This window comes from Bombyx mori, chromosome 1 (assembly GCF_030269925.1).
Source record: "Bombyx mori chromosome 1, ASM3026992v2".
Taxonomy (NCBI): Eukaryota; Metazoa; Arthropoda; class Insecta; order Lepidoptera; family Bombycidae; genus Bombyx; species Bombyx mori.
Window position 1 is genome coordinate 10,237,950 of NC_085107.1, and position 16,891 is coordinate 10,254,840.

General features: G+C 35.3%; 1 protein-coding gene across 5 annotated transcripts in view; it reads left to right on the forward strand.

Annotated features, from left to right (window-relative positions):
• LOC101741823 (abnormal cell migration protein 10) overlaps window positions 1-16,891 on the forward strand; it is an 85,963-nt gene that overhangs the window by 64,472 nt on the left and 4,600 nt on the right. For 4 of the 5 annotated variants that reach the window (XM_012693575.4, XM_012693576.4, XM_062669102.1 and 1 more), the window contains 12 exons: window positions 1,890-1,985; window positions 6,919-7,108; window positions 7,446-7,585; window positions 9,208-9,297; window positions 10,610-10,844; window positions 11,446-11,595; window positions 12,549-12,740; window positions 12,883-13,130; window positions 13,348-13,440; window positions 14,063-14,172; window positions 16,185-16,276; window positions 16,461-16,652. In XM_012693575.4, coding sequence (XP_012549029.1) covers window positions 1,890-1,985; window positions 6,919-7,108; window positions 7,446-7,585; window positions 9,208-9,297; window positions 10,610-10,844; window positions 11,446-11,595; window positions 12,549-12,740; window positions 12,883-13,130; window positions 13,348-13,440; window positions 14,063-14,172; window positions 16,185-16,276; window positions 16,461-16,652 — 1,828 coding nt within the window. Of the gene's footprint in view, window positions 1-1,889; window positions 1,986-5,057; window positions 5,943-6,918; window positions 7,109-7,445; window positions 7,586-9,207; window positions 9,298-10,609; window positions 10,845-11,445; window positions 11,596-12,548; window positions 12,741-12,882; window positions 13,131-13,347; window positions 13,441-14,062; window positions 14,173-16,184; window positions 16,277-16,460; window positions 16,653-16,891 lie in introns of those variants that run through there. The other variant, XM_004929825.5, reaches the window with a different exon arrangement.

Here is a 16,891-nt window from a genome sequence, read left to right on the forward strand (position 1 = left end):
CTCTGGTAACCACAGCAGGTGGATCGTTAGCAAGTCAACCATCTAAACGCTCTAACCAATAAAAAAGGGATTGAATCGCCCGTCACTACACAGTCCACCCGTTCAATTATCTTGTGTGACTTAAACAGATTGATAGGTATTTTGAAGTGTATGTAAATTTTCGTTATCACTTTTTACGACGACATAAAATAGAAAATAAATTCATAATAACCAATATACTTGTATTAAAAAAAAATAATTGCGTGGCTAAAAATAGCACGAGTTCCTCGGCCTAATGTTGACTATTCAGTCTAAATTCGTTGAAGCGCAATTGTGTAAACATTCTTCATGTGCGTGGTCATCCCGTGTCAACATAATACTCCTAACGGACAATGCTTTATAGTCCTCTTAAATATCTAGGTTTTACTTTTGAGTGCTCAAGATCAAGTACCGGGGTTTTTAAACTGGGAGAATCTATTTAAAGGAACAGCGAAAAGAGCGAGAGAGGTGCCTTTGATATTTGATTTTTTTGATTTTGATTTTTTGTTTTTTTTTGCTTTCCCTAAAAACACAATTTTCCACTTCAGAACACTACAGCTGCCAGAAAACCAAGATTCCTTTTCGCATAGCACTGTTCAATTTACTCAGTAACGAGTAATATTTTGAATAAAAAAATGAAGATAGCAAATATGTAGTTAACAGTAAGAATAGTACCATGAAAAATTATCAAGTAAAGAATAGAAAACTTTAATAATAACAGAGAGACGCCTACTACGTAAATGTAACGAAGTAAAAGTGATTTACTTACGTTATATACTTGCCACCGACGGAGCGTCCGCCAGAGACGCTACTGAATTCATACATCAATCGGCTTATGTAAAGGTTAAATAGTTTTGTCGATGTTAATCCTCTTTGTTTCACTCCACAAACTTAATACGTTACAATTCATTGAAATAAAATGTTTTCAAAAGAAGTCTGATGTTTTGGTAATGATTTCTTTAACGCGGCTTGAGGCAGGGCTTTGTTTATTGAATTCGTCACGTAACAAAAAAGCGTTACGCCTCTAATTCATAAATTCAACAAATGTGTCCCTCAAATACAACACTGTAACAACTAAATATTTTAATTATTTCGAAATATAAAATAAATAATAAAAGAGTGTGTGTGTGTGTGAACGGTAGAAGTGAAACTTATAAATAAGATATAGATATACTGACTATCCCACTACACGGGTGTATACATATGGACAATGTTTAGTAGATGATAGTCGGGATGCTACGAAGTGTCGCACAAAGAGGAGACCGAGAACGTCTAATGTGTTCTATCTCATTCTCTCGCCGGCTGAATCCTATACATTTATGTGTTTATGTCTCTATGGACTTATTTTTTCGTTTCATCGAGTTTGAAATCACAACGATTCTAAAGAAGTTTCACTTCAATAAAATTTAATAAAATAAAATATTGTTTACTTTTCTCAAAAGTATATGAAGGTTTAACTAGATATTTCGTCACTATAAATGAAAAATAACAGCTTGAAACTTTTGAAACTAATAATCAGATGATCTAATCCTTATAATTTACAGTCAAGGAGTGGCCCGCAGAATCGAAATAAACCGTTCAATGGAAAACAATGGGGTGCTTAGAAGAATAAAACCAATCTCTGCTCGCGCACGTGCACGATCATTCGGTGGTGTTTCTTTTGTTAGCTTTGGATCCGTGCACCGGAAATAACAGCTGCTTTTACTGTACACTAAAAATTGAAATGAATTTTATTCAAAAATCCAACTTTAAAAAAGGAAACACTATTTCACGTTTCCCCAACGAAAAGAACTTGCGTAACTTTTTATTTCAATCGAAAATGTTTATTTACGTAATAAGTAATAATTGCTTTATTATTTTTTGCACGGCAGATGGCGTTGGTAGAGGAAGTCGGTGCGGGCTCCACCGCTGACGATCCCGAAGCTCTTCTGAACGAGTGGCTTGGCGAACTGACCGTTCTTACTGCGGTCAGTATTTTGACATATAAAATTATCACATAGAACGGCCGACTGGTGTAGTGGTAAGTGACATGGTCACTACACAAGGGGGTCGCGGGTTCGAATTCCACCTAGGGAAGATATTTGTATGATAAACATAAATGTCTTTTCTAGGGTTATGAATGTATATTAAATATATGTATGTGTATAATAAAAATCTTACATATATTTCCGTTATCTGGTACCTGTAACACAAGTTCTTTACGAACTTATCACGGGACCAGTTAACGTGGCGTGACTATTAGTAAATATTTTATTATTATTTATTATACTTATTAACAAATGCTATTCGATAAGCACACAGAATAACGATGGCAAAATACTAGTACTATACTAATATACTGGTGGTAGAACCTCTTGTGAGTCCGCGCGGGTAGGTACCACCACTCTGCCCATTTCTGCCCTGAAGCAATAATGCGTTTCGGTTTGAAGGGTGGGGCCGCCGTTGTAACTATACTTGAGACCTTAGGACTTATATCTCACGGTGGGTGGCGCATTTACGTAGTAGATGTCTATGGGCTCCGGTAACCACTTAACACCAGGTGGGCTGTGAGCTAGTCCACCCATCTAATCAATAAAAAAAAATCTCTAGTCTAGTAGTCTATTAGTTTTAAGAAGATTGATTGTCAGCGACGCAGTGGCCCTGAGAAATGTCTGTGCTCTGATATTGACTTAACACAAGCTGGGCAGTGTGTTCATATGCCTATTCATGGAACAAAAATATTTACCGTACAATAGAATCGAATAGAAATCTCTTTATTGAACAACACTAGCCAAAATAAAAGGCTTTATTTTAAATTATTTTATTTTATTTAAAAATTTGTAAGTGTTACGATGGACGCCCTTATCACTTAAGGCGATGTCCTCCAGGCAACCGTTTATCTGTAAATACCAAATTATACGTTGTATAAATAAATACAACAAGAATACCTACATGTTTTGATATATATCGCACCTTTAGAATTGAAGTGCCTTAATCTAAATTTGTAATTGGAGAATTATAATTTTTTTCTTTCGATTTTAATACTAGGTATAAGTCTTAAAGGTTAAAGTATGCCCTTAATTTAAAAGAGACGGAACGTTTACTTTGTCCGTTTCTAGACTAAGATTTAAATTTAATTGTTAATTGTAATATTTTTATTTACAAACTTATAGAATACATGTTTAAAAATCGTTCAAATTAAAGAACTCTTTTTCTTAAATTGTTTAGTTAAGCAACTTCAATTCTAAAGGTGCGATATATATATATATCCATAATGTATATACCTCAAAAATCATGTACATATTCTAATCAATTAAGTTCAATCACAATACGGTTCGGCACGACGAGTGCCCTTCTACAGATAACAATGAAATAGAGTTGATTAGTACATATTATGTAAACTATAAAAACAAATATATTATGGAACCTCAATTTATTTATTAGATGCCAAGATTATGGTAGGCCGCTAGCGCGTGTTGATTGCAGCCGGCGTGGACGCAACAGGTGCACGGGCGCATATGTCTCTCGAATCTTCCATGATTTCGCGTAACCTCGAGCACACTACTCAATAATATATTACGCTTCGACTGGCGTTTCAATAGTGCTTTAATAATTCTCCAAAATTTTTATTTTTTATTTATTGCAAAACTGTCGTGATATAAAAAATAATGGATCAGTAAATGCGCTTTTGGAACCCCGGTGCCGTGCGTGCCTAACATGTGAGAAATTGCAGATTTAAGATTGCACACATTAATATCCAAACGATTTGAATTTCTGAAAGGAGAACTTGTACGTTGTGTTAACAATGAATTTATTTTGTTAATGACTACGTATTGCATTATCTCTTTCTATGGGTCAAGAACACTCAAAATCGTACGAGCTAAACAGATAATACGTGTGGACCACGCTATGTTTTTTCTGTACTTGAATAATCTAAAAGATCGAAATAGTTCAAACAGTTTCTAAGTAAAAATTGCAATTGATACAAAGCTGTTGGAAAAAGTTGTGATAGGAAAACTCTGAAATGGAGTTCATCGTAAATAAAAGCATTATGTAGCAACAACAAAGTCAACAACAACAAATGTTAATCGCTTCAAGTCGGCCGATTCTGGAAATGATATTGGGAAATGGGCTAACGCCCTATAAATCAAATATCCACTGCATGCACATACTGAGTTGTATAACTAAAGTATAAATATCGCTCATTTTTGCCTAAATTATTTACTTTAAAAGTGCTTAAGTTAAGAAATTATTTTATTCATAACTGGGACGGCAGGCCGGAGATCAATAATAATGCGTTGTAAAAGCACATCTGTCGGATCAACTGTCTGGGCAGGTGTTCCGCAACAACCACCTGTTTCCCATTTTTTGTTGATCTTTTTTCATCATCCATTCCAAACGTCTTGCACATTTTGGTACTTCATAAATCTGGTATAGCTTTAATTATCGCAAAGCAGCGTGGCACATAACCTAACCTAACCTTTAAGAATCTTACGAGATCAGTATCATGTTAATGAAGTAACACTTCCATAATACGAAAATTTCACTAAAATTCAACTACTAAATATTACATAAAGTACATAAATACATAAAATTTTGAAATTAAGAGGTACAACATACAAACAGCGTTAAATGACCAACTTTTGCAGCGTGCCCATATTTTATGATCGATATCCCACTTTTGATTCTATTTAACCCGGGGTGCGGTCGAAACAACGAGGGAAATAGAAATAGGTCAGAGCGTAACCTGACCCACATGGTGGTAAATTACATCTAAACAAAGCCGTGAAACAAGAACTCTAATTACTTATGAGGAACTATTTTTAACAACTAGAGCATTTGGAGAAACTAAAAAAAAAGAAACAAATACTAATTGATTGAAACGAAATATAAGAGTTTACGAAAAATTGTATTAACTCTTTTCGGAATTTATTATTTATATTTAAGACTGCTCACAGACGGCTTTTGAATTTTGCATAAAAAATTACAATGCTAGGAAACATAGTATCCTGAGGCGCGTGGTCGAAAAGTATAGTATAGACGAAGGTTTTTAGTGTGCGTGAGGTGGTGGGGGCGTGAGTGCGTGCGCCCGGCATAAGGAACTGCCGGGTAGGGAGCTCGAACTAGGGGACTCGCACGCACACCACCAAGCTAGCGTTACATTGTGATCCTGGAATGAAACTACGTTACGTAGCGGGACGCGCACACGTGCACAATACACAAGCGCCCGTTTACTGCTCATTCGCGTCCCCCTGCAGTTGGTTGCCTGTGCGAGCGGGTGACTCCGCGTTCATGGCACGCTGTAAAACAACTCACTTCACTCTGTTCCACTCAAACTAGTTGTGTTCGAGACTGTGTACGTTACACGCGTTCCGTGACTCGACACGGGCAGTCTCCTTTGTTCTGTTGCTTTAGAAATAAGTGCAATGTAAAAGTTGTTCATGAAAACAAAGTTTAGAATCGAGTGAATGGGCGAGGTCACCGGTCTTCGTATAATAAAACGGCCGCCGTGCAGTGCGGTAGAGGCGAAGTCCCGCGCAGACTCCGAACGCGATACAAAAAATAAACTCGTTTCGTACTTCTAAATTACTCGGATGACAGAAACTTTAACGCTAAACATATCCCGCCATTTATTCGAATACTTCCTTTTCCGGCGAGTGTTATATCGTACAAAAAAAAACAATGTGAGGAGTTGAAAAGGGCACGGAGCACCGGCCTTTTGGCACACATTACTAATAGTGTGAAGTGATGCTTTATGAGTCATTGCACGTTGCGATGTGAATGAAATGATGAATGTACAACCGAGCGAACCAGCTAAGTGGCAGCGTGGAGGATTCCTCTTCTCCCTTAACCGAAGCTTTCGGCTGAATGTCAAATCGAAAAGCACCAATAACTCACCTGTGGAAAATAAACAAACAGGACAAACTATGACGGCGCTCATGTCGGTATGTAATCACTGAAAACAGAACGTCTAACGGTTTGATTTTACATAGAGTATTTAATGTAAACAATAGAATGAATACGAGACACAAATGCTCTATTCACATTAACATTCCATACGAAGTAGTAAAATGTTTATCTAATGAGCGTAAAAATAATAATTCTGACAATGAGTTGAATGCTAAAAATTTGTATTTAACGGCAGTACAAAAATTAAAATTACCTATGTCCTAACGATTTATTAATGAAAAGTAATGAATATTATCTATGGGTAACTCAATTTATTATTTATTATTATCAAGTTACGACGACACATTGTTTCGAAGACAATACAATCGTGATTATGTTTTGGGATGTTGACATGTATGTACACAGAATGCGCATGGATAATAAATTAATTCTAAAGCGTCATATGTTTAATATTCGTGGCGTTTTGCGGTCACATTTTTGGTAAACCAATACGTTCCGGCCCTCGTTTTAATGTTGCGAGAATAAAAAAATGCCATTACCAATTAACAACATTTATTATTTTTAAATTTAATAGGTTTACCATGCTTAATAAAATTGAAAAGTAAACGATTTCGCTATAGTGATCGTATAATTCGAAAGTAATGAATATTTCTACAAAATTTCAAATCAAAGTCCGATGCCTTAATATGTGCGTTATCTTTTTGGTAGTCGGGCACGGTGGTATTTTGTATTTATATAGTTAAAGATAAATATTTCAATCAATCAATCCCCTGACATGTTTGTTCTGTATAAGGGTCAGTCAGTACCTTGGCGATATTGCGTTCTTTTTGACGTTATTTTTATCATTGCACCTACATAGATCGGAGGTTTTAAGGCACTATATACATATATACATACATATAGTGTATACGCACATATGTACATATACTACGTAACGCTCTGCAACATATTTCATAAACGATTACACAAAAAATGCTATACTCAAAAAATAACTTTATGTGAATTTCACAGGGTCTTAATTCAACCGGCGATGGTTCATTAGCTCTGAGGCCTCTTGAAATAGTCGCTCCACGCATCGACACCTATCGGTTCTCGATGGCAAATCTCGAAGAAACGCAAGACGCTGATCTTGACGCCATTCTGGGCGAACTATGCGCTCTCGATTCCGAATATGACGAAGAATTATCTAGAGTGTCATCAGGTAAATTATTTAAACTAATTTAAAAATCACTCAAACACAGGAAAAATAATTTGTAGTATCATTAAAAATAATGAGTAGATCGCAATTCCGATCCGATGGTAGATTCAACGAAGTATTGCCCCTAGACAGATGTTAGCAAAATTCGTTTAAGCTAAACCCCGTGAGTACGCCCAGTAGCACCACACACTAAATGCACCTTTCAAGATAGGAAAAAAAAAAAAAAAGAATAGTAGAACAACAGATACCGCATAGTTCAGAATCAATAAATAGCTGATTAAATACCACGTTTTTCAATCGTAGTAATGATAATAATAAGTACGCTATTTTTTTGTTGAAGGCTTTGCATCCGGATCAAAAGACAGGGTACCGAGAACCACTGAGCCCTGTACCGTGCGTCAGGAGAAGGACAACAGCGATGCGGCTTCGGGGATCACGCGCACCGAGTCCCCGGACAATGACTCCGCTTTCAGTGACACAGTGAGCTTTTTTTTTATTATTGCTTAGATGGGTGGACGAGCTTACAGCCCACCTGGCGTTAAGTGGTTACTGGAGCCCATAGACATCCACAACGTAAATGCGCCACCAATCTTGAGATTTAAGTTCTAGGGTCTCAAGTATAGTTACAACGGCTGTCCCACCCTTCAAACCGAAACGCATTACTGCTTCACGGCAGAAATAGGCAGGGCGGTGGTACCTACCCGCGCGGACTCACAAGAGGTCCTACCACCAGTAAGAGCTTATAACATATTTCGAGGAGTATAAATATGCTTCTCCATAGAAGATGATTTACTTATCACCAAGTAAATCGTTCTCTAAATAAACATGAATAATTTTGGCTTTGTTTGTTTGTTTGTTTACGCTCTATGCTTTCGAGTGACGTTTATCCGATTGAATTTAAATTTCTCAGGAAATAATCCCTAGGTGATACGTTTTTGTGCAAATACTTAGAAATCACTAGCAAAAACCCTAATGCAATCAAGAAATATCATTCTATCATGTGTATAACATGAACGCGCTCTTTGTAGAATGGAAATTAGTTAGTTCAATGATTATTATTAATTACCTTTCGGCTTACATTGACAAGTTCGGATTTTAACTTGACTAGTTAAAATAAATAACAGCGCGCTGCATGACGCCGTGGACAGGGGAAAGTGGAAAAACATCTTAAGATCGAAGCTCATGGGTGATGGTGGTCACGACCCTCAGACATGAGGAACACGATTCGAGGAGGAGGAGTTAAAATAAATAAGAAACAAATATATATAAATATATTTTTGTTACATTTGTATTCACGAAATACTAAATTCACATTAATTAATGTGAACACGCTACATATTATTATTACCTTAACCTTTTTAGTATTGTGTAAATTATGGGAAATTAAAACATCACGATTAATTATAAACGTGAAACCGGGTCACGCTTCTCTGTGACTAAACATATAAAAAATATCGATTTACTTACATTAATCGGGTGCTTCTTCTCTTACGTTAATGGTACTATGATAAAAACGTTCTCTGAAATGCCAAAAACAACTGTAACAAGTTTTGTCACAAGAGGAATTAATAAATCGAGGGCAGATAAACAAACATACAAACGTACCTTGATTTCTATTTACATTAATTATTGTCCCATAAAAAATTCTTAAAAAACATATATGGGAAATCAAAATTACAATATAAAATAAAATAATAATACATCGTACTGCAAGATTTTCCATGCAAGTTAGTCGTACTTCGATATCGTACGTGACCTAAGTTTTATATTACCAATCTCTATATATAAAAATTAATTGCTGTTCGTTAGTTTCGCTAAAACTCGAGAATGGCTGAACCGACTTGGCTAATTTTGGTCTTGAATGATTTGTGGAACTCCAGAGAAGGTTTAAAAGGTAAATAAATATGAAAATGCTTGGAATTAAATAAAAATAACAATTTTGTTTTTCCTTTGATGTGTCCCCCGTCGGACGGATTCTTTTTGTTTGTTTTAAGTTTATTTTATACAAAAGTTTAGGTATTTTATTTATCGATTGAGGCACTACGAAGTCTGCCGAGTCAGCTAGTCTTTGATATATTTTAATGTTGACATCATATTTTCAGGTATCCATGCTTTCGAGCGAATCTTCGGCTTCTAGTAGCGCGAGTGCGAAATGCAAAGCCTTAAAATTGAATTTACATCAAAATCAAAAGGTAAGGTTCAATCACAAAGTTAATAATAAATGATACTTTATATCGACTTCCAAAAGTCCAACTGTATTAGCTTTTATCTCTAATAACATCTACAGGGTGTGAGGAAATTGTTCCCGAAGTTGAAATGGGAAAAAATTACTTCTTTTTCTTATTCGTTTCACTCCCAACAGAGTGTTCGTAGTCTGTAGCTTTGGACTAACTAGCTACTTACCTAACTTAAATAATCTTCAATTGCTAAGTCAAGTGTATAAATACTTGTCGATTTAGGAAGTTGAATTATCGTCAACCCGCTATATAATAAATACGAAGGCAGCTCGCAGACTATCGTGAAATCTCATAATTAACTTATGTTTATATTTATATTATTACTTCATTTTCCAATTTATTGTTTTAGCAATTTTTCATAAAAAAAATGGAAAAGATTTGTACTCGTATTAGTAACCAACTCTAAAACTTGTCATTATCGAAAAAAAAAGAAAAACAGTGAAGAAAATTGACTAACATTTTTGAACTGTTGGATTTTCTTCTATCTATAAATAAATTCAATTCAGTGATGGGTTCAATTGAGAAAACATTCGTATATACAGTTTTACCAAGGTCATTTACACCTATCTTCGTTTTCGCAAATGCTTTGAAGATACCCTGAATGTATTATATATATATACATATATGTATCGGTCTTATTTTTTTTTATACTAGACTGAGATTATGGTATCCCCTTAAATTACAACATGGTTAAGATTAATAATAAGTATAGCAAAAGATACAATTGAATAAGACTATCGAATAAAAGAATTCCTTATTGTTTCTATCAGATAACAAATATTACGGAACAGTTATAAATTAGAAACTTTTCTAACAGACACTGATATTATTTAAAAGCTGTCGATACATCGTCTGTTATCTACAGCATGTGTAAAATTATGAAACGTAATAATAATATGATTCTCTGTGGCTAAAATGCTGAGTAAACTTAAAATAATCTTTTGTGTTTTTTGTTTGCCACCATGAAACATTATACCCTATATTCATAAGTGGTACAATTTAAGGTGTAAACGTAATCCTCACCCTGTATAATCGTATTGTAGCAAATGATACGATAATTTAATTTAAAGTTTTTTTTTTGTTATACAGTTTTGTTTATTTTTCTAACTTTTTAACAACAAAAGGTTTTGATATCAAAAAACTATACAGATCTTTTTCAATTATATTATAATTATAAATTATATTATTGTTTAGAATATAATTGATTAATAATTATTAATATAGCTATTAAGGTTTAATTAACAAACAAAATCATTGTTGAATTCAGGACGCGAGCTTCCAACAAAAGGCGGACAAGATTAAATTAGCATTAGAGCGCATGCGAGAAGCAAATATCAAGAAACTGTTCATAAAAGCGTTTTCAATGGATGGATCTTCGAAGAGTTTATTGGTTGATGAGAAAATGACTTGTGGATATGTGACGCGTTTGCTGGCGGACAAAAACCACGTTAATATGGAACCGAAGTGGGCAATAGTTGAACACTTGCCTGATCTCAATATGGGTTCGTCTTCATTCTTTTATACAGTGCATCCAGATTAATTTTGTTCATAACGAGGGATCTTAATTATTAATAGTATATCGGCATATTAATCAGAATATATTGTTATGCTACCTCGGGCTCATACGGTTGCTGTTTCGTCAATAGTAGCATCGTCAATTACATTTCTACGCGACTAACTATTTAATCCTTAACGCCACAATTCTCTTCAAGATCTTGTTACAAGTTCGATAACATGATCCTGCCTATTTCTACCGCTAGTACGTTTCGATTTGAAAGGAATTGTCATTTTGTCAACGCAATTGTCATTTTCATGGTATCTCGAGATGTGGGCAGCAGTATTCAAATTGGAGGATCTATGTTTCGGTAAACATTATAACAATAAACGCTCTAACTCAATAAAACAAAAAAACTCGATTTATTTTAAAGATGCGATGTAAATTTTAGTGAACTCTAATTGATCTAACAGATAAATGTTGTCTATTTAATATTTTTTGCGATTTCTATTTAACCGGGCCGATTTTGATCCATTATTTTAACAGATTATGTAAACTACCGTTGTTGTAATCATTTATTTATTTATTTAATTTCTCTGTTATTTTAGAACGAGTGTACGAGGACCACGAAATGTTAGTAGACAATTTAATGTTATGGACGAGAGAATCGAAAAACAAAATATTGTTTGCCGAAAGGCCAGATAAGATTTCGTTGTTCCAAGCCCCCGAAAAGTTTCTACTGAACGATAACGATCGGGGTAAGTTTAAAAGATTTTATTTTTTATAATAATCAATCTATTAACGAAAATGTATTAAGTATAGCACAAAGGTATAGTTTAAAATTATAATTTGGAGCTATATAGTAAAGACAAGCTTATTTTCGTACAAACAGTGGGTGGGAGGGAACAGCTTTTTTTTTATTGCTTAGATGGGTGGACGAGCTCACAGCCCACCTGGTGTGAAGTGGTTACTGGAGCCCATAGACATCTAAAACGTAAATGCGCTACCCGCCTTGAGATATAAGTTCTAAGGTTTCAAGTATAGTTACAACGGATGCCCCACCTTTCAAACCGAAACGCATTACTGCTTCACGGCAGAAATAGGCAGGGCGGTGATACCTACCCGTGCGGACTCACAAGAGGACTTACCACCAGCTTCCGAAGCCGAAACGAAAGTCAAACACTACCTTGACGTAAGGGAACTCCGGTCACCGTCCTTCACACTACGTCGTAATTGACGAGTTCGACTAGTGAACTAGCCCATAGACACAGTTTACTGAGTTTCTCGTTGGATCTTCTCAGTCGATCGCGATTCCGATTCGGTAATAGATTCTGCGAAACACCTCTCTTACTATGGCTGGTATTAGCAAATTCTCTCAGGTTGAACCTGTGAGCTTACCTATACGTCCACGAGAAGCTAGAATAACCCCTTACCAGCGAATAGGTAGAAAAAAAAGAGAAACATTCTGCTCTATGCTCTAAACAACTATATTCATATTAAATAAAGCAAAGGTACTTAGCGTTTTTTTAGATACGTTTTTTTAGATACAACACGGTTTTTTAGATACGTTTTGCGGCCCGCACATAATTACGATGCGGGCCCTACTTCAAACAATCTTGTCGAATCATTGGTATATGTGCTAACCTTCAAACCGCAATATAACTGTTTTGATAACTATTTTGGTTTTAATTAGTATTATATACTATCAAAGGTCGTTCAAGTGAACAAGACGATCACTCAAGGCAAGTGATGCTAGAAGAATTTTTCGGACAAAACGGTGCCGGAGCCAGTACTGTCCCTTCTGTATCCGGACATCCGGTCCCGCCGATGGAGGGACCACTTTACCTGAAGAACGACTCCAAAAAAGGATGGAAAAAAATTTACTGCGTCCTCCGACCATCAGGTCAGTAAAGACAATATCTCTGCTATGCGATTTGTGGCCACAATTCCATAAAAGCAATGCGATTATAATAGCATCAGCGAACATACCTTTTTTTTATTATTATTTTTTTATATTTAAAATGCTTCATTTGTCACGTAACTAGGGCTTTACTACTCGCCCAAAGACAAGGTGAAAACGTTGAAAGAACTCGTCTGCTTGGCCACTTTCGACACCAACGAAGTATACATAGGTCTGAACTGGAAGAAGAAATACAAGTCCCCAACAGACTACTGCTTCGCTATCAAACATCCGAGACTCCAGCAACCGAAAAGCGTCAAATTTATCAAGTTCTTGTGCGCTGAAGACCAGCAGACAATGGAAAGATGGATGACAGCTATGCGAATAGCTAAGGTACGTTTAAATACTAACTGTCGCCAATGAAATATAAATAACCAATAGAGTTTATAATTTCTTTTAGAAACTCTTTCATTCCTTGGCGCTTAATACTAGAATCCAAATGAATAAAACAAATTTAAGAATATTTCTTTTAACCATATAATCTTGGTCAATTACCGTATATTTCTTTAGTCTAAAAAAATCACAAGTTTTTCCACGTTTTCAATTTCAGCATGGAAGGCAATTGCTTGAAAATTACCGGTCCTTAGTTGAGGAGCTCACTCAAGAAGATTTAGATCATCTTGCTCACGCGCGTTCTTGTTCCGTAAGTTCCCATAGTTAAAGCATTTATATAGGAAACAATTAGCCAATGATATAATGAATAGCGGCTTCAACAGCTTTGTTAAAAAAGCTGTTTACAGCAAAAAAAATATTGATGTCAGTAAAATTTTCCAAAAAACATTTCAATAAAATTTTATTATTAACTGAAAAGAAAAACGTGTGTATCATAGTTTATCATCCAAACAAATTAAGTTTTTAGGCAATGGAATAGAAAAATGTGCATTAATTTTAGTCTGGCATGGCATTGCAATATCTTCAATCTATTTTTTTGCTTCCTATCACTGGATTGCGTCTATCTATATATTTATCAGAATCTGCATTATGTAGCCCTAATTAAGTTTCCGTCTTGGGCACTTTAATATCGGGTGACAACTTAACACCGAGTGATCGGAGAGCTCGATCTTAGCAATAAAAAAATCCTATATCATTTAAATCACTCCAAACATCTCAAATGCTCGTAAAATTTTGAATCGATCATCTCTAATAATTACTTTTAGCATTCCGGACACGTAAACCTGAAATAGAAAATTGGCTATCGCTTATATCTTATTAATACGGATGCATTTTCTAATTGCAATATTAGTAAAATGAAACATTGTTCGCAGATTACTTCAATACCGACAAAAACGAACAACGGTGTGACAAACATAAATAGTCCAGCTCAATCAACGTCAAGCAACATGAGTGTTGCCAACTCGGACATTAGCAGCGGGAGGTGCGTTTAACTGTTACATAATCAAGAAAACTGGACTAATGGGCATTAATTCAAAGATTTATTATAAAATAATTAGTCTCTAGTTACATTGCTCTCAGAACTAACATGTGTAAATGTGGATGGCGGCATTTACACAACGTAGATTTCTATGGGCTCCGGTAACCACTGAACATCAGGTGGGCCGTCAGCTCATCCACCCATCGTTGCTGTGAAGTTCTTAATTAAACCGATGTAATTTACATCAAGTCATACTAGAAATCTAAGCTTTCTCATGCAATATTGGGAAAACGAAGACATCTTAAAAGTTTCAAGTTTGAAATACCAAAGTAGACAATCATTGTTTTATTTCAAAGGAGCTGCCATAATCAACATTCGCTATGCCTAATGGTCTGGTTTTCAAAAATGTTGTTTTATTATTCTTTTTGCTTGTTTGTATGTCTGCGATTGCTGTGCGACGCGTTTTACATGTGAATGCGAAATTGATTATTTTTTGGTATTAATACACACACACGCACACATGCACACATACACACACACACACACATACACACATACACACACACACACATACACACACACACACACACACACACACACGCGCACACTCACACACACACACACACACACACACACACACACACACACACACACACACACGCCGTTTATAGATTTGACACAATTAATAATGACTCTCCACTATCATCAAAACTATTCCTATACAGAACACAAACGGTCACGCATGTCGATCCTGTGATGTATATAGTTAAAATAAACATGTAATGTCTGCGTAGTTTTTGCATATCGTCGCTGTCAAACCAAAATCTGCTATGTGCAAACACTTTATTTAGAATTAACGATTAATAATATTTTCGTATAAACTTTTATATGAAGGTGAATTTTTAAGAACTATATCAAATGAAAGCTATAAATCAATATTAAACACACACATAACAGTTTTTATAGGCTAGATAGGACTGTGAACTATACGAAAAGGTCAAAAAGTAAAAATCACAAAAAGTGCACATAGGAGATGTTGGTTTGACAACGACGATATGTATATATCATCTTGCATATTATCATGCCCACAGCACAATTCCGAAACCCAAACTTTTTAATAGTGCAGATAGGAACGTTCACAACCCGTCTGGTTCAAGGCTAGTTTGTGGCCGAAAATGTAATATCACCTATTACTTTGTCCTTGAGATGCGAAGTCGGAGCCTCTATTGCAATGGAATATCGAATTTCCTGTCCTTGCATGATGATTAAGCAGCGCGGTGGACTTACTATAATTGTTTTCCCCCTTAGCAGTTAATAACAGTTTTTATAAATTAATATATCGCACATACGGTGCTATAAAGTCACTAATGCAATTTGTATTAACGCTGAACCGAGTATGAGAAAATACATTTGTTAATAGTTCTTAGTGAGACGCGAGAGATGTTTGCTTTTACTGATGAAGTTTAAAGTTGCAGTTTAAATATTCTTTTATTTCAATAGTCTAGCAGAACGATATAAGAATTATACAATAAGATGTTGAATTTTCCAACGTTTCTCATGAAAAATTACATAATTTGCATAAGTGACGTTATCGCATCGTAAGTGCGATATTTCCTTTTTATTTAGTTGCTAATGAACGTGTGTTAAACATTAAACATCAACATCAACAAGAAGTTTTTGGAAATATTGAATTCTTTTATTCAAAATCTCAATAACAAAACATAAAAAAATGAATACAGAAAATATAATAAAATAAAATGTTTCGGATTATGGTCGGACTTCAATTACTGGGCGAAGACTAGAACATCTAAATGACTAGAAAGTTTGGTTAAAATTTATTAGCCATCCCAACATTTTTGTCACATTTTGCGAATTCCTTAGGCCCTGGATCCTGAGAAATACGAGCGTAGTCAAACACTTCCTGAAAGTGCCGTGTTTTCCGACACATGCTTTTATTACAAAGCGTAGGTATTAAATAGCTTTTATTAAATATACCGTTTCTTCTTGTCAAACAGACATTCGCGTGCTTCTTCATCGAGCTCGAGTGGTTGTCTATCGGATGGAGGTACTGCTTCTGAAAGCGCTTTCGACTGTGAATTTCCTATGGGTAAGTTTTAAAAAATAGTCGAAATTTCTTTATTCATCTAAAATTTCAAAGAATTTTTTTAGTTGCGTCAGATAAACATCATTGTGCAAAAAGATTCCAAGGCTTGATGTTTCAGTAAATAGGTCGCTCAGCCCCAACCGTGGCACATTGATGAAAAGTAATTTAAATATAATTATTATTTCAGGTACAATAAAACGCAAACCATCTATGAAACCCAACATTCCGCTAACGTGGATGACTCGACAATTGAAAGAGATGGTGGAGAAAGACGATATTACTTCAGAGGCTGACGGTATCGGTGATTCGGGGACACTCACCAGGAAGCCCAGGAAGAATCGCTGTGATGACTCTACACTGAAGCGCCATCATAATATTGGTACGTTCCATGGTCTTATAAATAACAACTCATTTCGTAAAGATAATTGCAAAATATATTTTTTGAAAACCCATATCAAATTCTAAGATAATTTCTACAACTGTTCAACAGTAGAACACTAATCCTTTTTAAATTTACCACGTAAACGTTACTAGACGCATGACGTCATACGTGGGTTTATTTTACAAGCGTGTAATAACTTTCGGTATCTCGGAAAGGATTCAACTGATCAAAATTAT